The sequence below is a fragment of the Cetorhinus maximus genome, chromosome 9 (genome assembly GCF_964194155.1).
Source record: "Cetorhinus maximus chromosome 9, sCetMax3.hap1.1, whole genome shotgun sequence".
Lineage (NCBI taxonomy): Eukaryota > Metazoa > Chordata > Chondrichthyes > Lamniformes > Cetorhinidae > Cetorhinus > Cetorhinus maximus.
The window spans coordinates 18,493,554-18,519,681 of NC_135887.1; the positions used below are offsets into that span (position 1 = coordinate 18,493,554).

The 26,128-nt window shown below is 40.0% G+C and overlaps 1 protein-coding gene across 1 annotated transcript in view; it reads left to right on the forward strand.

The window, feature by feature from the left end:
- Positions 1–26,128, forward strand: part of rpa1 (replication protein A1) — a 58,550-nt gene that overhangs the window by 20,883 nt on the left and 11,539 nt on the right. Inside the window, 7 exon segments of the mRNA XM_078548192.1 lie at positions 547–713; positions 5,538–5,640; positions 12,691–12,759; positions 16,295–16,487; positions 17,933–18,072; positions 20,664–20,812; positions 25,093–25,225. Coding sequence (XP_078404318.1) covers positions 547–713; positions 5,538–5,640; positions 12,691–12,759; positions 16,295–16,487; positions 17,933–18,072; positions 20,664–20,812; positions 25,093–25,225 — 954 coding nt within the window.

A 26,128-nucleotide genomic window follows, 5' to 3' on the forward strand; every position in this document is an offset into this window, starting at 1 on the left:
GCAGTTAAACCGTGCAAAATAGCTATGCATCTGATACCGCTTCAGGTAAGAAAATTATGGTGTCAAGCCCTTCATATTTATATTGATAAAGCCCTGCACTGCTTCAAATGCTTTCCCACGATTTATATACTTTTTAAAAATGCTTATTTCATCGTCGTAATTTGGTAAAGATGCAAATGCTGGAGCTCCTTTCTAAATACTTCAGTGAACCTAATGGAGCATGGCCCTAATAAGTGTAATTTCGTCACTTAAAAGTATTTTTTAAAGTGCTTTTAAAAAGATAAAATTGTAAGGGCAGGAAATGTGAGTATGTGGATAACTCTTAGAGATTCAGCATGATGGGCTGAATGGCTGCCTCCTATGCTGTAAAATGCTATGATTCTAATTAGTAAATGATAACGAAGAGGCAATCTCAAAAGAAAATAACTAATTTGCTCCTGAGTCATAGCTATTTGGTACACTTAATTTTGTTGAATGTGAATTTGTAAAATCGACCATGAACATAGCCTAGAGCCTTGTATAAAAGTTTCAACTTTTTTAAGAAAGGATGGCATTAATGTGCAAAATACCTTGCTTATAGTTCACAGTACTCTAGCAAAAAGTGAGAACAGGATACCAAGCAAACCTGGTGGTATCAGAGGACTACCCAGCAGCACTGGAGGGTCACAGACCAAAGTGGTACCCATTGCCTGCCTTAACCCCTATCAGTCCAAGTAAGTGAACTCCAGCCTGTTCTAGTCGTATGGCAGATTCAATGTTAGTGGGTGATTGGCTTGGCCCTGCACTTTTAGGGTTAGCGTTTTGTTTCTCTGAGGTTAACAGTGCTTCTGTAATTCTCTCCATAGAAATTGGGTGAATATTAATATCTTGCCTTCTGTGAAACACAAACTTGTTAATAGCAATTGCACAATTAATTTGGTCTTCAGGTTAAGTAATTGATGTTTAAATTTCAGTACAGTAGTTTTCTGAATTAGAATTGCAACCTGCTTCAATGTCATTCTCCACACTTTTTTCCTTTGGAACATCTAAGGTTTTAATTTAAAAATTGGTGTTCAGATTGTACATGATAAAATGCCATGCATACGTTGTGAAAATTGCATCTTCATAAGTAAAAGCACAGGACACAGAAGGAGACTATTTGTCTCATCAAACCCAATCTTTCAGTAGACCAGGTATAATTTGTTCTTTCATGGATTGTATGCTCATTCAATCTCCTGAAGGATGTGAATAACGGGTAAAAATTTGAGAGAGATCAATATCTGTGGCTAATCGCTAACTCCCAAGGGTAATCATGCAGAATTATAGGATATCAATATAGCATTACATTATTCTAATTGACAAGTTGCATTTCACATGACATTTCCATGGTCCTAGTAGTACAAAATACAATGGAGTATTTGATCACCTTTGTCTATTCTTGGGCCTATAGCCTTCAGGCTATCTTAAGCAAATATTTATCCACTTAAAAATCAAATTAGCAATAACTGATTTTTGCTGGGTGTTATATTTATTAGAGAAGAAAGAAATTTCATGCAATCTTTTTAGTGTCATGTCCTCCAGTTTTGTAGCCTCAGCCTTATCATGTGCTACAGAAGAAAGATGTTTGCATTAACTGATGCTACAAGGACTAGGGGATGCAGATTTAAGGTTTTGTCAGGAAATACGAAAGGATATGAGGAAGGACTTTTCACGCAGTGAGTGGTAATGGCCTGGAACACTCTTGGAAGCAGAGACAATCGATAATTTCGAAAGGAAATTGGATGGGCACTTGAGAGAAATAAACTTGCAGGACTACAGGGATAGTGTGAATGAATGGAACTGACTGGATTGCTCTACAGAGAGCCGAATGGCAGCCTTCTGTGTCGTTATGACTCAGTGGAGATGATTGACACTATTGAAAGTATCGCGCTTGATTTTTGGGCCAAATGACATAACTGCAAATTACAATTGAATCTTTCTTGTAAATGTTAAAGAAGCCAAGTATCTGCTGCTGATTTTCCACTGACCTGGAAAAGCTGGCCTCTGCCCAAGAGGAGGTGCTGAGTATTTACAAGCAGCTACTGATTTTTGAGCACCAGGGGTCCAATAAACTTATTCCTCCTGCTGACTTGGGAAGAAAACAGGAACTGCAGCTGACTTTTGTTTTTTTTTATTTTAAAAGAGCACACAAACTTCCCTCTGCCATTAGCCTCTAATTGATCTTGGGATGTTCCTAATTTGGAGCATTTCTATATGTGGGGTGATAGACTGGTTAAAAGATCATTTGTCTGGTATGCGGTGCTTTTAGCCTTAAGGGAACAAACCAGTTTAAACACCTCAGCAACAGACAGTTATCCTCAAAGCAGTCACACTTTATGCCTGTCGGAAAAGAGTTGCCAAGCCAAACATGTATCCTTTGTTATATAATGCATTGTGTAGAGCATGACACAAAGCTCCTGTCACTTATAAAATAGTGTAGGCAGCACCATGGGAGATCTGCTAATTTAAATAAATTAACATCTTTATCACCAGATAATGTGATTACAACTACATCATCTTTACCTGTCATTTTGAAGATCTGCATAATGCCCCCCTACCAACAATACTCTATTTCCCTATTGCTGATGAAATATATTTGATATTCTCATATTGCCCTGATTCATAAATTGTCATCCTTTTATAAGCCTCTAATATATTGATGTAATTTTTAAGGATAAGATGCCCTACCACTGAACTATTACTGTGGTCTTACTAATAACAATAAAATGTTTTGATGCATTCCAGTCTTGAACATTTCAATTGATCTGCCATACACAGCCTTCTGAAGGAGTGAGCTTCAGATCCCTCTATGCTTCATGTGAGAAAGTATTCCTGATTTCACTCCTAAATGGCCAAACTCAAATGTTTAAGATTACATCCCCTTGCTCTGGATTCCCAACACACAAAACAGGGTTGATGCAGCAAAACTGTTGAATGCAGCAAAACTGTTGAATCCTTTTTTCAGATCTTGGTTAGATTGTTCCCTCAATCAAAGCAATGCAAACTAAACCTGTTTCTAAAATCAGTTTCTACAACCGGTCCTCATAATTTAGTCTTTTGAGTCCGGTATCAACCTGGTGAATCTGCACTATGACCCCTCCAAGGCGAATACATCTTTCCTGAGGTTTTGTGCTCAACTGAAGGCAGTGCACCAGATGTGGTTTAATAAAGGCTATGCACAGCTGCAGCATGACATGGTCACTTTTGTACTCCTCGTCCCACAGATGACTTTTTTATTTTAAAAAAGCAAGCTACAGAGAAGACTTTTTACTTCAGTCTCCTTCTAAATTCAATTATTAAGTCAGTCTTCAGTTCAGCTAGCTAATTTGCTGTTAATTCTTTTAGTTTCAGTCTTTCATGTGGATCTTTATAAAATGCCTTTTGAAACCCAATGTCTTGATAGCCATCTGTTAATTTGGTTGCCACATCAAAAGAACTTGAGTTATGATTTATTGCTTTTAGAGCCAGACTTATTATTCCCAATGTGGTATACATCAGTAGCACTTCACCAAATTGCTTTTGAAAAATTATTACTTTTTTGTCCCAATTGTTTAATGTAGCCATTCTACTTCTTGGTGTCTATCCTTTGGAAAGATGCACTGTTGGTTTTAATAGTGTCACTCCTTTGCTGGTAATGGGTCTCCATTTGCACGCTGTTTGCCATGGCTCTTTTTTATCATTCTCCTTTACAGCCACGTTTCTAATCCCCTTAATAACCCTGCCAGTCATATGAACCTTACTTGATGGTGTTTTCCTAATGCTTTAAAGTATTGATTCTTGCCTTCTCCACCTTGTTATCTCTATTAGAAATCATTGACATTTGTATTACTTTTTTTGGAACTTCGAAGTTTTCCTACTACCATGTGGATAGCAATAGGCATTTGTTAAAGAAGGAATTTGCATTTAGATAGTGCCTTTCACAACTCGATATCTCAGAACGCTTGACAGCCAATTACTTGCTTTTCTTTGAAGCGTAGTTACTGTTGTGATGTAAGAAATACCATAATTAATTTGTTCACAGCAAAGTCCCACAAACAGTAATGAGATAATGACAGATTAAACGTTTGAGTAATGTTGGTTGAGGGGAAATATTGCCAGGACACCAGAGAGAATTTCCTTGCTGTTCAGAATGGTGCCAGGGGATCACTTAAGTCCACCTGAGTACAAACACAGCATCAGACTAATGTTATTCATAAAGAGCACAACTCTTCCAATGGATCATATTGTTACATTACTGGAATGTCAGCCTGAATTTTGTGCTCAAATCTCCAGAGTGGTACTTGAACCTGCAACCCCCTAACTCAGATACAAGAGTGCTTCTACTGAGCCAAAGCTGAGATCCACCAAAAGATTAGCTCCATCACCATCCAAATCCTGATTTTAAATGAACCATAGTTTTATGCTCTTGTGTTAACAGCTTATCTCCTCATACTGTCTGCATCGTATCATTACTTTAAATGTTGCTTCCATTCAAATGTAGCATTAACAGCAAAAAGTTGAAATTATAAAGTACCTTTCATGTAGTAAAACATATGTTTCATAATCTGACACTGAGCTATGGAAGGTGACCTTGGGACAGGTGACCTAACACTTGGTCAAAGAGAAGTTTTAACTGGATTCTTAAAGAGGGAGAGCATGTTTTAAAGGTATTCAAGAATTTAGGACCTAGGCAGCTGAAGATATGGCTGCCAGTGGCAGGACAAACAAAAGTGTGGGATGCACAAGGTTGCTCTGATATATGCAATTGCCAAACAAGTTGGTTATCACTTTTATTAAGAAAAATACTTTTGAGCAGCCACTTGGTTTGTCAATAAATTAAGACATTCTTGGGTAACAGGCTGGGGAGGTGAAGTCACTATATTAGTTGCTGCTTTTTAATTAACTCAGATACACCATAAAATGTGCAGTACTTGCAGTATTCTACATGTAAGAATGTTTCTGAATGTTAATGGAGCTCTGCCATGGATGTCGCTACTGATTGAGTTTGACCTGACCTTGGGGAATTTTTAGATGAGCAAATAAAATGGGTGTTTTTTGAAATGTGAATAGTCGGGCCAAACAAGATTGGAGAGTTGATCAGACTTCAGATATTTGTGTCTAGTCAGGCCTCCCCTGGGCTGTGGGGGAAAGAAACATTGGCTGAGCAAAGTAACCCTAACCCGCCCCCCAGTTTGTAACTGCAATATTGCTTGCTCAAGGCATCTTAAATGTACATAAATATTCTAACAGTGCTTGTTCATGGGTAACTTTGAAGTAGGTTTCCAAGATGTGCAAGGCGTAGAAGAAAAAAGTGTTCTTTCCTGAGGACAAGTCCTGCTTCTCTTTTGTTGATCACATTAATCCATTACAGTGTTTCACAAGTAACAAAACATTTTAGAATATTCTACAAATTGATTTTTGTCTGTTTTGCCAGAGTATTAACAAGGCTGTTAGGTTATAATCTCTGCTCAGAGTCTATTCTGTTGAATTGGCTTAAGTTGTGAAATAAAAAGGCTCTATTAAATCTCTCCTTTCCCTAGGTGGACAATCCGGGCTCGTGTTACCAATAAGAGTCAGATTAGAACGTGGAGCAACTCCCGTGGAGAGGGAAAGCTGTTTTCCATTGAGCTGCTGGATGAGAGTGTAAGAATCCTACTATGAATGTTTCTCTGCAATCAGTTTTGTGCTTTGTTTACTCACCACCAGGAGGTGGTCCCAGTAAACAGCTTCATCTTCAGCAAATCTTGTGCTGGTCAGTAGGGGGCAGTCTTCAGTTGCTGCTTGACTAGGCCTTAAGGGAAATCTTTATACATGGTGACCAAATCAATCTATCTTTGTTTGGACTGTTTATACGTAGAGCATATTTTAAAGTCAACTTATTGATTGAGTTGATGGACTTATTTTTTAAACCTTTTTTAAAATTGCATATTGATTTGTTTTAATTTTTTTATTAGCCATGTTGGTTTCATTATTAAGGCTTTTTGGGGGAAAAAATCCATTATACTATTTAAAATGATTTGTTGATAATAGCTTTTCAAATACTTGTTTGCATGTTAGAGCACCGTGCAGGCCAAAGATTTCACAGTCTGGCACCAGACTGTCCCGTGGTTTCTGAAGACCTGCCATAACCTGATTTTTCTGTGGTCTGCGCAGCCAGCACTGATCCAACATTAGGTTTCAGGCCATCCTGATTATTGCACTTAACGGAAGGATTTAGAGCTAGTCTCTAATTGATTTGACAAACTGCCTTTCAGATATCATTTTCATATTGCCATGCCAAAATTATCTGTCAAAAAAGTTGAAGAATCTTGTTAGCTGATCCAGTCCTGTTGCCTACCTGTTAACATTTTCTGCAGACTCAAGTGTGCGAGCTGAATTTCTATTTCCCTGCTAATTTAAAATATAATTTTAGCAGCTGCAAAGGTCGCCACAATTAAATGCAGTTATTTTATGCAAATGAGGCTTTTAACCCTTTTTCCAATATCAGAACGGTTTCCATTAATGTAATTTATAACGGTTCTTGCACTGTTTTCTAACAAGCAGGCTGGCGAATTGTCCCAGCTGCTGGGTGTTCTGTAAGTTGTGTGTCTGACTTCAGTTCAGAATGCCTGGGGTCACAGAAATATGATCTTTTGTAAACTGCGTGCATACGTCACATGAAAAAGCATTTTTTCAGATGCAGTATTTTTAAAAAGGTGTAACTATTCAAAAAATAATTTAAAAAAATTCTATGCCCCATTTTTTGGTCTTTCCCAAGATGCTAACTCATTGTGTAGGTGTTCTATAAACACTTGCACTTTGGGAAATTGGTTGAGCACTTGAGGGAAACAAACCTGTAGAGCTACAGGGATAGAATGGGGCAATGGGACTGACTGGATTGCTCTGTAGAGACCCAGCATGGAATCAGTGGATCAAATACCCTTCTGTGCTGTAATAATGACTCTGACTCTAGAGGTGACTGTAAGCAGGCTAATTTGATCATGGGGAGACATCACAGCTGTACTCATTGCTGATCCTGCCCTAGATATGGATGAAGAGTGGAAAGACCAATCTTTTCCCCTCACTCTGCCACCCAATCTCAGAGTTTTGAGGAAGTTTTAGCTTACTGTAGGAAAGCTACAGAGATGAACTAACTCTGTACTGACTAAGAACAGAATCTGCATGCATGGCTTGTATACTATCAATGTAAATGCTCAATCATCAATTATAGTATAGAGTCATAGAATAGTCACACAAACAGGCCATTTGACCTGTTGTGTCCATGCCACCTCTCTGCAAGAACATTTCATCTTGTCCCACTCCCCTGTCCTTTTCCTGTAGCCCTGCAGACTTTTCTCGTGGGACGATTATCCAATTCTCTACTGTCATGAAGCTATTAATGTTTATAATGTTTTTGGAAATTGTTTTTTAAAAGAGGTTTGGTCTGTGGGTGTGTGTCTTAATTGGATTAAAGCCAGCTAGTCTGGGTGCTTGAGATGTAAGAAAGGTAGATTACATTTGCATTTTATTGAATAGAGCATTCAAGAAGGGGGGTGAAATCTGACACCTAGCTAGCAGAGACCAAGCAATGTTTATATTATTAATAAAATTGGTACTATGAAAGGGGTTTTATTGTTAGGAAAGGTGGAGTTCAAAGGGGCAGGTGATACAATGCGAATTTACATTCAATGAGATGTGCTGGGTATAACTGATAGTAGTTGTGTGTGTGCAGGGCAGAGACAATGTAGTTGTGTGTGTGCAGGGCAGAGGCAATGTAAGATCAAAGCCTGTAAGCTTGCCACTGTGTCTGCAAAGGAGCCAAAGTGAAAGGACCCTCATTTTGAATTTGTACGGTGAAAATGCTTTGCCTGGTGTCTGCTTAAAGTCTATAGGTTGTTGCCTTAATGGAGATTAGTTTGGGGTTACTGACACAATGAGCAGCAAAGTCTCTCACGATACCCTGTACGAAGCTGTCCGTGAGGTCCTTCAGGGATCCCAACAGAAGCCTCGCAAGTAAGTCTGTCATGAGTGCCTAATGTCTTAATGTAGGATGGGCACTTGTGGAGTGTAAACAGTTTGTATCTGGTATAAGTAGACATGACGATGCACTTCATAAACATTGAAACGCTTTTGGAGCAGTGTTGTATTTCTCAGTGATTAAGTTCAGTCTGGTTAGATGTTTGTGCAGAAAAGGATTTTCTGCCCTTGTCTTCAAGTTTGTATGTTTCTTTTCTGAAAGGGATTCTTGCATTGTGGGGCACTGGTTATTGGGAAAACAGTGTATGTGCTAGAGGGGATCCTTAAAGGCTGGTTCAAGAACAGATCTGGATGTCTGCACATGTCACTTGCTCTTTCCAGCTTTACATGGACAAATGGTCAATACAGTGTGTCAATACTTGGTACCTTGGCCATTGCCTTCAATCAACTTTGTTAGTCCTTACAAATCCTGATAACAGGTATACTTTATTTGCATCCAGTGATTCCATTCCATGCTTTGTGGTCGAATATTAATGACCTCATGGTGGCTTAGAATGTCCATAGAGTGGTGAATCTATGGAATTCATTGCCACAGAAGGCTGCGGAGGCCAGGTCATTGAGTGTATTTAAGATCGAGATAGATAGGTTCTTGATTGGTAAGGGGATCAAACGTTACGGGGAGAATGGGGTTGAGAAGCTTATCAGCCATGATTGAATGGCGGAGCAGACTCGATGGGCCGAATGGCCTAATTTCTGCTCCTATATCTTATGGTCTTATGGAATTTGTTCAAAGCTATGATAGTTGTAATTTGTAGCTATGTGATATAGTTAACTTGTGTAAATTAATAAATGTCTCATGTAGTTTGATTTAAAAACCTCTTGAACTGGTGGCCTGATTCCTGAATTTAGAGCTGCATCTCAAACATACCACTTAAAAATATAGGTTATGACAGTTGTTTAAAGTTTCCCTCTTGGAGTTTTAAATAACTCAGCTTTACCAACTGCTGTGTTTTAACATCTACCCATCTTCAACTCCCGGCCTTTGAATGCCATAAGAAGCGGCTCGTCAGGTTGGGCTCTGGAATCCTGCGTAGATTTTGCGACAGGAAGTTCCAGGTATCTAAATTTGTCGGCTGTCTGATTTTTATTCTCTCATCTTACCATAGCAACGTGAGGGAGGATGCTCTATTGGAAAGATCACAGCCTGTCTATTAAATTCGGTTTTAGCCACAGGACAGTGGTGAATTGGCTGCCCACCATAAACTGCCAGCCTGCCTGACCATCTTTTCATGACTAAAATGTAATGAGGGATAAGGCCCCACAGGAAAGTTATGAGGATGGATTTATTGGTCTCTGTACTTTGGGTGTCCTTGAGCAGCTAAACTTTGCAAAGCATTCTGGCGACATTCCAGTTAGTACTTTTTTTGGCTAATTGTTTTTCAAATTAAACTAAAGTCCATTCCTGCATGTAAAGGTTTAAAAGAAAACAGCCATTGAACAATGCAATTGGTAAAAGATAATATGCAGCTTATGAAGTTGGTGGTGAGACTCCACAGTCAGTGTCCATTGCCATGGTAACATGCTGGCGTGGCAAGATATGTAACTGTGCCTTACCTGTCGAAAAGATCAGCAGGCACCACTGACTGTTATAGTCCCGGGGCTGCAGGCTGGAGAGAGCACAATTTCAACAGCACTGCAGCTGAAAGTGGGCCAGCAGTCAAGCTGTTGCCCAGCATGACTGCCATTTGATTTTTTTTTTACCTCCTTGTTTTCCCATCCATAGGAAATGCTGTAGCTTCCAGTAAAACGTGAAGGGAACGATAATCAGACCAATATTCCACCCACTCTGGTGCCGAGTACCCTAACCCTTAGTGGCTGTATGGCTCAGGCACAGCTCCTCCCTTCAGTGTCCCATGCCTAAGCTATGAACTGAGAGGTTTTGGCTGTCATGAAAGGCTGAAGATCTCTGGAAATGAGATGGGTGACCTAATACGGGCCTTTCAAATTATTGAGTTGTTTGATAGGGTAGATATAGAGAAGATACTTACACTTGGAGGGTCGACAGGCAGGGATGATTGAATCTGGGACTATAAAGATCTGGTTAATAAATTCAATAGAGAATCCAGGAGAAACTCCATTACCCAGAGGACATGTAGAACTCAGTACCACATGGAACAATTAAGGCAAGTAGCAGAGATGCATTTACAGAGAAGCTGGAGAAGCACACAAGGGAGAAAGCAATAGAAGGATAAACTGGTAGGGCAGGATGAAGAGGGTGGAAGAGGAAACATGTGAAGCAACAACACCAGCATAGAACAGTTGGGCTGAAAAGCTGTAGAATGAATGTGCTTTCCAAGGAGCCGTCAATCCAGTGTCACTTCTTGTTCCACACTCTTAGCCAGTTATCCATCCTCCTGTTAGGACATTTGTGTCTTTGACCAGCAAAAAAAAAAAAAAATTCCCTTCTGCTGTAAAAGCCTAAGTAAGAATGTTGTTCAAATGGGAATTTGATTTGTTGCTTCCAGGTTTAGAATCTCAATACTGCAACTTTGAAACTAATCAGGCTGTTTTGGGTGTATTTACAACATATTTTGACAACTTTTTAATGAGCATTATTGAACAGAAACCATGCACCCAGCAGAGTAGGCACTTAGTTAATACTGCAGATCATGATCTCCATTAAACAGTTGACCTTAGAACTTAAGAGAATTGCATGGGATGCAACTTGTACCTGACTCCTCAGAATTCCAATAATTTTTTCTTTATTAAACTAAGGGGTTTCAATAATTTATGTATGGTCTTGCTGGGTCATCTAATCACAAAATATAACACGCAATGAATTGTACAACAAAGTTTGCTGTTTACTGATATTTGAATGTAGGCACATACGAGGTAAGAGGATGTAGAGAAGAGCCATAGTATTTCTATTTGGAAGACAGCTCTAAGGGGGATAATCCTTATTACAGTGTAAGATTCTGAAATTTAGTCTGCAGTTCTTTGATTAATACAAGATAAAAATGTTGTCATGATTACATACATAGATTCTACAGCACACAAGCCAGTCATTTGGCCTAGGCCACTGGTTATATTCCTCACACTCTGATCATCTCTTTTCACCCTACTCACATATCCCTCTATTCCCTTCTCCATTATGTGTCTGTCAAGTCTCCCCCTCAAATTTATCTGTTTCATCCACTCCATGTGGCAGCAACTTCATTTTCACCAGAGGGTAACGCAATTCCTCCAATTCTTCATGTTATCTGTAAGTGGCTATATTTTTTTTCATTCCATCCCCTGTTCTGGAATGCTCACCTTTTTTAAACCTCAGACCATTTGCTTCATTCTGGACCAGTTGACGTAACATATGTTGCAAATCATGCAAAAACTTATTTAACATATTTAAGGTGTAACTCTCCAAGAATTTAATATACCTGAAGCTACCCTCCACATTAATGCTCCAAATGTGTTCCGACATTTCTTAATACCCCTTCCTATGAGGGGTCTATGAACTCTATCCTTATGCGTCTAAGTTTGACATTTGAACATCAGAGTGATTCTGTTTCATCTTTATCACCTGGACTGTAATCTGGAAGAATGAATTTCACACTTCTCATAGAACACGTCTGATTTTCAGGACTTTATTTTACTGTGTAATGTAATTTGATTTAACCTCTTTTCAGTTGTTACAGCTATTTTTTGTACCCTGACCTTAACATTTCTCTGGCATTGGATTGATCCATCTATAATTGTAATACTTATTACTCTACACCCATATATGTTGCTCGTTGCGATTTAACTGCTGATTTTTGCATCTGCAAATTCATTCATTCACTTTTTGTGACTGCAGCAATGTTTGTATCCATTGCCATTAACACCATTATGTCCATATATCTCTTCTCTTGCTACTTGAGTGTAATATTCTTGCCATATGTTGATGCTGTTTTTAAAGGTGCAATATTCCTTTTGGTCCCAATCACGAGTGGATCAATGTAACACCTGCCTTTGCAAAAGAAATGTTGATTTGGATCTGTATAATCAAGTGATCTGTTTTTATACCCTTCTTTAAATAAAAGCTTCTAACAGGAAGATCCACAAAGCAAATGTTAAATTATGGATTTTTTGGTTGAAAATTGGTGCATTTGGTTTCAGCTGTGTCAATTTTTCAATTGTTTTGATAACACTCTATTTCTTACTGCATTTTTCCACAAACACACTGCATAAGTGTCTTTTTCTGTTCTCTTGTTAATTTCTTCAACAGATAATCAGGAGATGTTTGGTTGAAAGAACAGTAATATCTAAAATAGATTCCACTGTACTGCTTGTTAAAATACAATGAACTTTAATTTAAAAAGTAAATGGAAGCAATTTGTCTCAAAGCAGACTATTTAATGGAGTAGTTTGGTAACATTGATTTTTTTCAATGAATTACACTAAGCATAAAATAGCATAAGTTAGACTGTCCCACTGACACACAATTAGAACATAGTTTCTCACCTCTGACTTCCCTGCACAGTAATTTCTTGATCTCAGCTGAGACCCTCTGGGACAGTTCCTGATAGAGAAATTGTATTCTTAACACAGGGAGCATGGGGCAAGAATGAAATGGAATGTTAGTGAGCCTGCTGGAGGCTATCGATGACTGCATGCAGTAAAAGTTAATTCATTTTGATCTTAATGTAGAAATCTTCCTTAACTAGATGCAGAATTCCTATTGATTTGAATTGCTTTGTTTTACAGGGTGAAATTAGAGCCACAATTTTCACAGATCAGGTGGATAAGTACTTCCCGCTTATTGAAGTGAATAAGGTAAGAAGACCCATGTTATTCTGCAGAAATGCACCACAATACTTAAAATATGAAAGGATTGCTGACTGGTTGCTAGGCTGTATTCCTAAAATATCTTTCAGCATAAACTCAGAAGTATTACATAATGTATGCTCTAGTCTGGAGAAACTAGATTTGTATGCAGGAAACTTACTTCCAAAATGAAGGTGATGTTGAAAAGTGGACAGATACTTCTACATTCACTGTGACTGTTATTTGATGCTATTGTACTATGGTGTACTACCTTCATTTCAGATGGAGCTTGAAATTTACCTAGAACATAGCTAATTTTCCTTATATAAAATGACTAATATTGTGGAATTAATTTATACTTGCAACTGTAAAGTTTGTGATGTGGTTTCACTTTGCAACAAACTAATTACGTTATAAATCTGGAGTGTGGATCTGCCTGATTCCCACAGTGTAGCAGAAGTCCCTTACCGACAGCGGGAGTCTTCACTTTGCTTTGGAATCAATTGAAACCTTAAAGTGGACTTTAGCACCAGGGGAAGGCCAAACTCTTTCACACCAGCACTACAGTTGCATTGATTGACTTCCTCAGGAGAGTTTAAAGATCTCTTTGATAGAAGGCATTGTGTTCCCGACCCTGTGGGCACTTCAGTTCTTTTGTTATTTGTTCAGGTGATGTGGGTGTTGCTCGGCCAGCATTTATTGCTCATTTCGAACTGCTCTTGAGAAGGTGGTGGTGTGCTGCTGCCTTGAACTGCTGCAGTCCATGTGTTGTAGGAACGCACCCACAGCCCTGTTAGAAAGTTGCAGAATTTTGACCCAGCAACAGTGAAGGATGACGATATAGTTCCAACTCAGGATGGCGTGTGACTTGGAGGGGAACTTGCTGGTGATGGTGTTCCCATCTATCTGCTGCCCTTGTCCTTCTAGATGGTAGAGGTTGTAGATTTGGAAGGTGCTGTCGAGGGAGCCTTGGTCAGTTGCTGCAGAGCATCTTACAGATCGTACACTGCTGCCACTGTGCATCGGTAATGCAGGGAGTAGATGTTGAAGGTGGTGGATGCCAATCACGTGGCTACTTTGTCCTGGATGTTGTCGCACTTGTGTTGTTGAGCTGCACTCATTCAGCTTGCGAGTATTCATCACATTCCTGACTTGTGCATTGTAGATGGTGGACAGGCTTTGGGGAGCCAGGAGGTGAGTTACACTGCAGAATTCCCAACTCTGACTTGCTTGAGTAGCCGAAGTATTTATATGGCTGGTCCAGTTCAGTTTCTGGTCAATGGTCATTCCCAGGATGTTGATAGTGGGGGATTCAGTGATAGTAATGTCATTGAATGTCAAGGGAAGGTGGTTAGATTCTCTCTTGTTGGAGATGGCATCTTGTGTGGACTGCTTCAGTGTCTGAGGAGTCATGAATGGTGCTAAACATTGTGCAGTCATCAGCAAACATCCCCACTTCTGACCTTATGATGGAGGAAAGATCATTGATGAAACAGCTGAAGAAGGTTGGGTCTAAGACACTACCCTGAGGAATTCCTGCAGTGATGTCCTGGGGTTGACATGATTAACCTCAAACAACCACAACCATTTTCCTTTGTGCTAGGTATGACTTCAACCAGTGGAGAGTTTTCTCCCTGATGCCCATTGCAAGATTTGCTAGGGCTCTTTGATACCACACTTGGTCAAATGCTACTCTTGATGTGAAGTGCAGTCACTCTCACCTCACCCTTTGTTTTCAGCTTTTTTGTTCATGTTTGGACCATGAGGTCAGGAGCTAAGTGTCCATGGCAGAACCCAAACTGAGTGTCAGTGAGCAGTTATTGCTGAAACATATCCTAATGTCTAAATGTGATAAGTGAGTGAAGAATGGATGGTATGGTATGTAGTGGGTTATGGCCATTTTAACAACATGGTTGAAGTTGAGATTGTGGGTGAAGTTTTGCCTGCTTTTGAGTCCTTATTCAAATTAGAGTATAAATCTAAATTGTAAAAGATCTTGCATTAATGTACACTTCTGTCAACATTTTCATTGTAAACTCAGGTCCATATTCATGGGCTGGCTTCATTTTCATGCTGTAATTGCAACCTCTCACCAGTGGAGGTGCTGCAACTCCAACATTGGCAAGAGGATTTAGTTAGAGTTTTTTCGTTGGCAGCTTCCATTATAACTATGGGAATTCAAAGGTGCAATGGAATTATATAAGACAGAATGTGACTTCAGAATGGTTAATGGCTTGCACTTGCATCTCCTGGTGCCTTCTAACCCAGCTTGACTTGACTTTTTTTTACTCGTCGTATGCAACACCATGTGAGATTGACTAGTATCCTTATTTCTTGGAATGATCGGTTAATGTTATGAATAAAAGTGGGGCATTTTTCACTGGCAGAGTGAAGCTAAAGCAGATCCAAGAGTTTTTCAGAATCATGAAAGGTTTTGAGAGGACAAAGTGGTAGGCTGGTTCCACTGGCCATTGCATTGATAGCAAAAGGGAATGGGCGAAGGGTTATTAGCACCAGAAGCATGAAAGAGGCAATTGCTGTTGAGTCAGAGACTATCACTTAACAGGAATCTTACTAAGTATGTGATGGGGGAGAATAAAATAAATTGTTTTTCCTTTTTATGCATTTATGGGATGTGAATGTTGCTGATGTGGTGGGATTTGAGCTCATGCTTCCGCGTCATTAGTCTAGGCCTCTGGGTTACTAGTCCAGTAACAGCAACAGTGCTACTGTTTCCATTAAATGTTATTAGAATAGATGTTTCCATTTGAAATTATGGCTTCAATACAGGCAGAATGGGACAAATGACACCTGAACATGTAATTTTGATGATCTCTGTCTTAACTATCAATTTTAAAATTAATTGCCATTTCTATTGTAAATCAGAAGGCAAAATTGAAAGAAGTTATCTATTAACACATAATACTTTTGTTGAAAGCTATAGATTACTAAGAAAATGCCTCTGGCCTGAAGTCTGTGTCCAGAGTCCATTTATTTTCTGCTTAAAATAGTCTGGCAATGAAAAATACTGAGATGGCAGCCAGTATTTTACAGCATAATGTTGTGGAGAGGTCACTGCTTGGCCTTTTGTTTCTTAGTTCCTTACCACTGCAGTTTTGGATGATGGTCAGGCATTTACACAGTAGAGGAGGTTGGTCATAGGAACAGGAGTAGGCCATTCAGCACCTTAAATCTGTTTAGTGGATCAGGAAGGGTGTCTTCATTGAGTTTTTTTTATTGTGCCTCTTGGGAGCAGTTTTCTTGGCCAGAGGCATGTAAGGCTTGGGAGGAGGTGCAAGGGCTCTCAAAAAAAAAATGCAAGGGGTGAAGCCAGTACCAAGTGATGTGAATAGTTATGGTCAGCTTGTGTGTATGGCAATCTTCACATCATTACCATTGAGCTGCTTTATTTATGAGCTACATGTGGAGGTTTGTATTGACTTTAAATTTGAGATTTGGTACAGGAAGGGGGAGAAGATATGAATCTTTAACAGTAGTATGAAAAGTACTTGAGTGAAATGCTGCTTCTGCTTTGTCATTCCAGGTATATTTTGTGTCAAAAGGAACATTGAAGACTGCCAATAAACAGTATACTTCTGTGAAGAATGATTATGAGATGACTTTTAATAATGACACCACCGTGATCCCCTGTGATGATGTAGATGACTTGCCTACAGTCCAATTTGAGTTTGTACCAATAGATCAACTAGAAAACAAGAACAAAGATACAATGCTTGGTAAGAGACTTTAAAGGGGGAAGTTTAGTGCAGGACTGAAATTTCCAAAGTATAGTACTGCTAATGATCACTGGGTGGTGCTGTCTGGAAACAAGTTAACAAAAGGGAATGCATTGGATGCCTCACCCTGTTCTTCACTAGAGTCATAGAGGTCTACAGCACAGAAAAAGGCCCTTCGGCCCATCGAGTCTACACCGGTCAAACAAGTACCTAACTATTCTAATCCCATTTTCCAGCACTAGGCCCATAGCCTTGAATGTCATGGCATCGCAAGTGCACATCCAAATACTTCTTAAATGTTATGAGGGTGTCTGCCTCTATCACCCTTTCAGGCAGTGAGTTCCAGATTCCCACCACCCTCTGAATGAAAAAATTCTTCCTTACATCCCCTCTAAACCTCCTGCCCCTTACCTTAAACCTGTGCCCCTTGGTTATTGATCCCTCCACCAAGGGGAAAAGTTCCTTCCCGTCTACCCTATCTATGCCCCTCATAATTTTATACACCTCAGTCATGTCCCCCTTCAATCTCCTCTGCTCCAGTGAAAATAACTCCAATCTCTCCTCAAACTAAAACTCTCCAGCCCAGGCAACATCCTGGTAAATCTCCTCTGCATTCTGTCTAGTGCAATCACATCCTTCCGATAATGCAAATTCCAGAACTGCATGCAATACTCTAGCTGTGGCCTAACCAGCATTTTATACAGTTCCAGCATAACCTCCCTGCTCTTATATTCTATGCCTCAGCTAACAAAGCCAAGTATCCCATATGCCTTCTTAACCACCTTATCTACCTGTCCTGCTACCTTAAGAGACCGGTGGACATGCACACCAAGGTCCCTCTGACCCTCGGTACTTCCCAGGGCTCTAACATTCATCATGTATTCCCGTGCCTTGTTTGTCCTGCCCAAGTGCATCACCTCACACTTATCCGGATTAAATTCCATTTGCCACTGATCAGCCCATCTGACCAGCCTGTCTATATCCTCCTGTAATCTAAGGCTATCCTCCTCACTATTTACCACCCCACCAATTTTCGTTTCATCCGCGAACTTACTGATCAACCCTCCTACATTCCCCAAACTTGCCATTTTTTAAGAACATGAGTCTGCTCTGCCATGTAAGATCGTGGCTGATCCTCAACTTAAGCTTCACTTTCCCACCCAGTCCCCATATCCCTTGATTCCCTGAGTTGACCTCAGACTTGAATGTGTTCAACAACTGAGCTTTTTGTTTCCTTAGAAAAAAGCTCTGCTTCAACTGTAACTTGAACTTGGGACAATTGGCTTTCAACCCACATTGATTCTGGGCCACTAAATTCTGGGCATTGTACACGTCCTTGTTCTAAATTCTCCAAAGCTCTGTGGGTATTTGTGCTCTTGTTTTTTTCTGATTAGTATATCCTTTTAGAATTTGTATTGGTCACTTTTTTAAATGTCTCTTTCCAGATGTTATCGGAGTCTGCAAGTCATTTGAAGATGTCACTAAGATAACAGTGAGGTCAAATAATCGAGAGGTATCCAAGAGAAATGTTTATCTGTTGGATACCAGTGGAAAGATTGTCAGTACAACACTCTGGGGTGAAGATGTAAGCATCTCCTTTTTACCAGAATTTTTTTTAGATCAAATTAATCAGTAGTTTTGCAACTCTTGAAATTATGTGCATGTTCTTGCAGCAGAGTTTATGCAAATCGGGTATATTGGCTGTTGACTCAATTCTGATAACTATGGATAGTTTTGTGCTGCAGCTTTCAGGAGGGAGGCAATGGGTACCAGTCTCCTGATCGTGGCTTACACCAATACTGCACACTGCTTGGAGATGCAGTTGTACCAGGGTAGCTATAACTAACATCCTCATTATTCTTGCATCTATCTCTTCCTTGGGCATTTCACATCAGACAATGTCGTCCAGCTATTAATGTATATAACTGTCCCTTTTGTGTGTGCCTAAAAGACTGGCATCCTGTCCTGAATTAAATTTAAGACCATGGATAAAGCGCTAATCATCCAGTAATGTATCTCAATCAGTTCAGCCTTGATTTTGTGTATTGCATTTCATCTTGTAAGTTTTGTGCTATGGAATTCCATGTAATTGGAAGCTTGTCACCCTTTTTGAAATAGATAAATACAAAACCAGTTTGCAACATCAGGACAAATGCATTCATTTTTCGGGTAGAAGTGGGGCATCACAGATTATGAAAGACTGCAGGAGTGCATGGATACATAAGGAGATTGGGCAGATAGGTGACAAATGGAATTCAATGTAGAATAAATTTAAGTAACAATTTGGAAGTAAAAATAGGGAAGGAAGTACTTCCTAAGACTTCAAATGGAGCAGGGGGACTTTTTAAAAATTTGTTTATGGGATATGGGCATTGCAAGCAAGGCCCATCTCTAATTGCCCTTGAAAGCAGTTAAGAGTCAACTACATTGTGATTCTGGACTCACATGTAGGCCAGACCAGGTAAGGACATTAGTGAACCGGATGTATTTTTATGACAAATCAATTGTTTCATGGTTACCATTACTGATACTAGATTTTTTTAACTAATTGAATTAAAATTTCATCAGCTGCTGTGGTGGGATTTGAACCTGTGTCCCGTGAGCATTAGTCTGGGCCTCTGGGTTACTGGTCCAGTGGCATTACTGTTACATCGCTGTCTTCCCCCTTGGTATGCAGATGCTCAATTCATTAATGATGGCAATGCGAGTTGATAAGGCCATAATGCTACCAAAATCTCTTAGCTTTGTTTCTGGAGCCATAGAATATAAAGACAAGAAAGTAATTTTGGACTTGTTACTCTGTGGTATGCAGGTTCTGACATCCTGTTATAACTTGGATATAAAAACAATTGAAAATGTACAATGTAGGTTCGCTCACATCTTACCATAGATGAGGGATTACAATTGAGAAGGTAGAGGCTCTCCAGGTTGTGTTGATGTATATAGTGATGAATTGTTTACACTGATCAGTGAGATCATAACAAGGGCACTAATTTAAAAATACACAAGTGAAAGTTAGAAAATAAATCAAGGGTGATTCAAACGTGGAATTTCCTGCCGCAAACTTATGAAGCAGTGCCCATACATTCATTTTTAAGAGTTTTAGATAATTGCTTAAAGTGGGATATTAATGGATCTTCAGTACAGTTAAGTGAGGCTATGTAAAGAGTGGCTAGAGGCCATAACTTCCAAGCCCCCTAGCGTAGCATGGGAGGGTGGGGTATCCCAAAGGTGCACTGGGGAACCCCCCCCCCCCTCAGAACTTCAAGGGCAAGGGTCTGCATGGCAATTTCCCAGAAGCGCAGACTTCCTCTGGGCAATTGCCCTGTGCTGGGAACCATCCAAAAATGCGATTTAAGTTGCAAACTTTGGATGGCTCCAACAGGGTTACACCAATAGTTAATCAGAAAAAGTTAGAAGAAACAACTTCCTAACTTCTGGGTAACTATTGTTACCCCACCTCCATGGCATTCCCCCACCCCCACAGGACTAGCCTCATTCCTCCTGAGGTTTGATGCCCAACACCCAAATCTGTCCATTTACCTTAGACACTTACCTTCTCCCTGGCCTGTCAAGGACCTTTTAATTTTCAATGGAACTTTTAACTTACCTGATTTGCAGCAGCTAGTGCAGTTTAAAAAAAAAAGGGGGGGGGGGCGTGTCCTTATTCACACTGACAGAACTGGACTTTGATGGTGGACATTGAGGACGAGCTGTACTGCCTGGATCTCACCTGGCCTGAGTCGGAAGGTTGGGCGAGACAGGCTCGGGAGAAAAATTACGTACGTAATTGGGTGCGGAGTGGCAATCCGACACTGATTGCCACTCCGAAGAAGTTAAGGCCCAGATGCCTGTTTCTGTACTGTTGTATTTTGATTCTGATTTGCAGATGGGGTTGCACCTGATTCCCAAAGTGACAACTTTGTGATTTCTGGCTTGTACTTCTGGGGGAGGCACATTGATAGTAGTAGGTGCTCCTCCTACAGGGAGGGGAAATTCTCATAAGAGCTATTTTTGGCCATTTTATCAACACAGGTTCCTGTCTCAAGGCCAGCAGTGGCAGAGACCCTGGGACGGGTGCCTGCTTCTCTGTGCCAGAAAATGCTGAAACTTTTTGCTTTAAATGATCTTTAGCCACCATTGATTCCAACTTTTTTCTCCTTTCTCTGTTTCTAGGCTGAGAAGTTCGATGGATCACAGCAGCCAGTGGTGGCTATTAAAGGAGCCCGGCTTTCAGATTTTGGTGGACGATCCCTGTCTGTTTTGTCATCCAGTAGCGTAATGATTAACCCTGACATTCCAGAGGCTTTTAAACTGAGGGCATGGTGTGTTAAAATTTGATTTTTTTTTTGTTCTTCCTCCCCAAAACTAAATCGTGTACAGTGTTTGAATCTTAAATATGCTGTAATGTCTATACTTGCAACTATAGTGTCTCCACAGACTGATCTTGCTTTGCACCAATGCTGCAGTTCTAATATAAATTAAATCAGAATCTGGAATATGACTCAGTTTGGGCTGTAAACAACTGATTTAAGCAAATTTAGTGCTGATGCAATTTGCAACTGCTTCACACACAGATGCTATAATAAACATGTGATTACCAGTTTTTTCCAGTGCTCTCATGAGGCACTGGATGTACGTAATTTACTTACCCCATAGAAGGATGAAAAATAAATTGTGCATCCCTAACTTGTTGCTGTTGGATGCTAGAGATGTGAACAGATCACATGCCTATTTTTCTGCACGATGTACAAGCTCATACTACTGTGCAGCAGCTGTTGAAAACCGATTGTACGTTTAACTGTGCAACACCTCCCTTGCTGTATTGCTTTTAATGACTTCTACGTTTTGAAGGTAAAGCAGCATTGCAGAGTCATTATGAAGACATTGAAAGTTTTTCTGCAGTACGAGATTAATTGTCAAGGCATGTGTACCTGCCCTACTGGCCTCAGATCTTCATCCTCAGGACTTCACAAGGTAGATAGAGAGGTTGTTTCCCCTGGCTGGGGAATCTAGAATACAGGGTCATAGTCTCAGGATAAGGGGCCAATCATTTAGGATTGGGATGAGAAATTTTTTGATTCAAAGGGGTGTAAACCTTTGGAATTCTCTACCCCAGAGAGCCGTGGATGCTCCGTCATTAATATATTTAAGGCTGAGACAGACATTTTTTTGTCTCAGGAAATTGAAAAAAATGGAGCAAGCAGGAAAGTGGAGTTGAGACTGAAGATCAACCATGATGGCATTGAATGGAGGGACAGGCTTGATGGGCTGTGTATTCTTATGAGCTGGTTTTTGACGAGCAGGGGCCAGAGAACAGGTCAAAGCTGTATATAAGTGCATGTTTCTGGAATTGATCTCTTCCTATTCCAGAGTGGATGGTACTGGGAAAATTTTCAAATAAGTGGTGCATTATATGAAAGCCTATTTTATACTCTGCAACAACTTGGGGAAATTGTAACTTTAAGCAATGAGTGAGGAGAAATTGATTTGATCCTCTGAAATTCTGTTTTGGATTAGATGTATGTTAATCTACAGCAGACCCATTTGTCTTGCCAGCAAGTCTAAGAAAATGCCTCCAACTGACAGTCAGTGTCAACAGTGAAAATCTTCCTTGTAGTTTTTATAGGATTCCTATCAATAATTCAGCTTGCAGACATGCAACGCAGGGCTGTTTTATTCCATTGCTCGCATGCAATGGTGGGGGCAGGAAAATTGTTGCTTTCAGTTTGTATAATGGATGCATTATATTGACAGATGTGGATAAGGAACTAAACAATACACACAGGAGCTTTGGTGAAATTGTGCTATTGTATTTGAGAAGTTGCACTTAAAAGGAACACTAATACATTTGAGCCAGCAAATTCAACATTTAGATGACCCTAATGTGAACCTAGTGTTCATTTCAGAATGCAACTTGTGATAGTGGAAGTATGAAGCAGTTTATCTACACTGTTAGAACCAAGCTGTCCCCTTTTCCCTATAAACTTTTTTGTTGGCTTTATTTTAGAATTAAGCAAACTGTGGCAGAGAAGTTATTTAGGATATATTTCAAACATTGTAGTTCTGAATGTCTTGTACTTAAATTTGTTATTTTTGTTGTTGTATACTAGTAAAGGGTGGTAGTAGGTTTTCCAGTTTGCATCCATTGACGTGCTGCTTGGAGCACATGCAGATCAAGCACAACAAAATCAAGATCCAGGGCAAAACTCCCAATACCATGTTTCAAAAGTGCCTAAGACACCTTGAATAAGCACTGCCAGCTGTACCTTTGTTTCCCATATCAGCCAGCTTTACCCCCTGAATGGAGATTGGTGCTGAGTCATGAGCAGTTTGATGTTGTGAACTTCCAGGAATTGTTATACTCCCTAGACTGATTGATTTTGCTGTACCTGGCCTGCCTTCATTATTTTTTCCCCCAGAGAAAAAAAGACTTTTGTGTTTTAGCTGCTTAGCCTTCAGGTCTAATGTATTGAATTGAACATCTAGTTCAGTGAGGGCTTGACGTGTCTGTTGGGCAATGTATTGGAATCTACAAAATTGTGGGGGGGTTGGTTTGTGGAATGCACCTGGAAATTATTCTGGTGGTTTATGTCTTGCACATCATCTCCAACCTAAGCCCCCGCCCCCCCCATAAAAAGTTTATTAAATCAAAAGTGGAATTAATTCATTTTTTGTATGCTCTTTATTTGCAGATGTTCTGCTTTTCAGTTTTAAATTTATTTCTCTTGGTTTCACCATGGCAGGAAATTCTTGCCTTCCATCTCCAGTCTGTGTTGATTCCAATCAGAATGATGCAGAACAATGCAGTTAGTGTGAATATTCCTGGGTAAGGGAGAGGAAAATGTCTAGGATTCATGATCTGATCAATATTTGATGCACCTGTTGTTGAAGTTGTGGGGACTGAATTGGGCACCACAGTGAGGCTCCTGAAGTTTGAATAGGCAGCTTGTCTTTACTGACTGACTTAAGCAGGAACGCCTGCTTAGACAAGGTCCTGAAGGATGACCAGTGCCTGCGAAACCTTGCCCCAGTAAGAAGCTAATACATTTCAGAAGGAAGTGGAGAAAATTGGCAAGAAAAGTAAGGACGTTTTTTTTCTTCTCCACCTCCCATGGACACCACAAGCCCTTGCTGAACTTAGATGTTCTAATTTAACACATTCGAGCTGAAGGCTATGCAGCTAAAACACAGAAGTCTTTTAACTCTGGGGGGCAAAAAAACAAATGCAGGCCAGGTGAACCAAAATGAGTCTAGGGTGTTTCACATGGTCTGGTCATAGCAATCACTTCTGACTCACTAGCTCCACTAGTTAGTTGTTTGAAATTACTGGTTTTTTTTTAAAAAGAAGAAATATAGAACCACGCCAGTAATGTGACAACTGTTTTCGGAACATAAGAAATAGGAGCAAGAGTATATCATGGGTCCTCAAGTCTGTTCTGCCATTCAATACTATCATGGCTGATCTTGGGCTTCAACTCTATTTTCCTGCCTGCTCCATGTCCCTTCGTTCCCTAAGAGATCAAAAGTCTATCTGTCTGTCTGTCCCAGCCTTAAATGTATTCAACAATGGAGCATCCAAAACCTTTGGGTAGAGAATTCCAAAGATTCACAACCCTTTCAGTGAAGAAATTTCTCCTTATCTCATTTCTAAATGATTGGCCCCTTATCCTGAGACTGTGTCCCTGTGTTTTAGATTCCCCAACCAACGGAAACAATCTCAGTACCCATGCTATCAAGCCCTTCAGAATTTTGTATGTTTCAATGAGATTGGGATTTAGAAGAATGAGGTGCAGAGAATATAAGCTCAATTTACTCAGCTTCTTATCATAGGACAACCCTCTTATCCCAGGGACCAATTTAATGAACCTTCGCTGTACCGCCTCCAGTGCAAACGTATCCTTTCTTAAATGTCGAGACCAAAACGCCACATAGTACTCTAGATGCTGTCTCATCAAAGCCCTGTACAACTGTAGTAAGACTTCTTTATTCTTGTACTGCAGTTCCCTTGCAATAAAGACCAACATGTCATTTGCTTTCCTAATTACTTGCTGCACCTGCGTGCTAACTTTTGTGTTTCTTGTACAAGCATACCCAAGTCTCGTTGAACATCAATACTTGCAAATTTCTCACCTTCTAAGAAATATTTCCTTTTTTTATTCTTACAAAGTGAATAACTTCACACTTCTCTATATTGTACTCTATCTGCCAACATGTTGCCCACTCATCTAACCTGCCTATGTCTCCTATATTTTTCTAGCAAACTGATTTGGACTGTGAAAGCATGCATGTTCCTGCCTATTTACCATGTTTAACTCTGTTTAGTGCTGCTAGACAGTCTGTGCCCACTCACTCTACTTTCAGCCTAACTGGAGCTCAACCAAGAGCTCTTTTTCACCCCATCCCCTTCACCTGCTACACTCATTCCTGACCATCAGCTGTATCTTGGGCTTGACCATAACCCTCACCTGCTTGCCCTGCCATTAGACATGCCAAGTCAACATGCACTTGGGACCTGCAGTATCTATATCGGACCTGGATGGCGTAAGTTGAATTTGTGAAATATTTTGCTGCGACGGTTCATGTATACATGTTTGCCACACAGGTTTGATAAGGAGGGCCAAGCGTTAGAAGGGACATCCATTTCAGATGTAAAGGGTGGTTCCTTTGGTGGGGGAAGCACAAACTGGAAGATGCTGCTTGAGGTTAAAAATGAGAATTTGGGCCATGGAGATAAGGTGAGTTTAGATTGATTTTTGGCATGTAGCCCAGCTGGCTGCAATGATGATGTAAAGCTTGTACAATCAATTGGTATATGCACTTAATGATTTCATGCTGAGAATTCAGCACTAGGATTTCTGGTGAATTATGTAGTGTAATAGAAATTTGTGTTTGTGCTTTCCAATAACACAGTTGTTTCACTTTTCCTCTGCTTTCAACTTTCTTTGCCCCTTTTCACTTCCCAAATGCTTCACATGTTTGTGGAATACATTGCCATGGATGCATGGCACGCATTAGTGTCTTGCCCAGGTTGACAATGTGGGTATTTCAACTTGAGTGTTGTAGGCTATTTGAAGAGTTTTGAGGTCAAATTGAATCACCTTTACCAGATATTTGCTTCTAGTTGGAGTTTGGGAATTAAAAGCTTTTCTCCTACCCCATCTACAAAAATAATGGATACAGGGGCCTGTTGTAACCACTGTCTTGGGTGAACTCAGGCTGGGGACCAAATCTGTGTTCTCTCTGGTCTGTATGGATCTGCTGCAAAATGCCAAGAGGTTGAAATGCTTAAGGGCATGGGAAACTTGCTGCCCCACGTCAAACTTGGACAAAACTTATTAGCTGAACCAGTGTTAAATGTGTTAGGGTATAATGATAGAAATGTAGTAAGGAAAGGAAGAGAAAAATAGTGGTATGTAATTCTTAATCAGCTGTATATGAGTGTCCTTTAGTTTAAGAACTGTATCTTTACCCTGTACTTAATTGTTCTTCCATATCATTTCTGAAGCTGAGAACTCATGATGCACCTACTGGTTGTAGATATTTTGGTACTTAGCAGTGTTGGGGAAGGGACATGGGGTTTGGCTGCTTTTAAAGGTGGTCCTGTGCTTTGGTTAACACTGGAAAATGGTCTTAAAGTT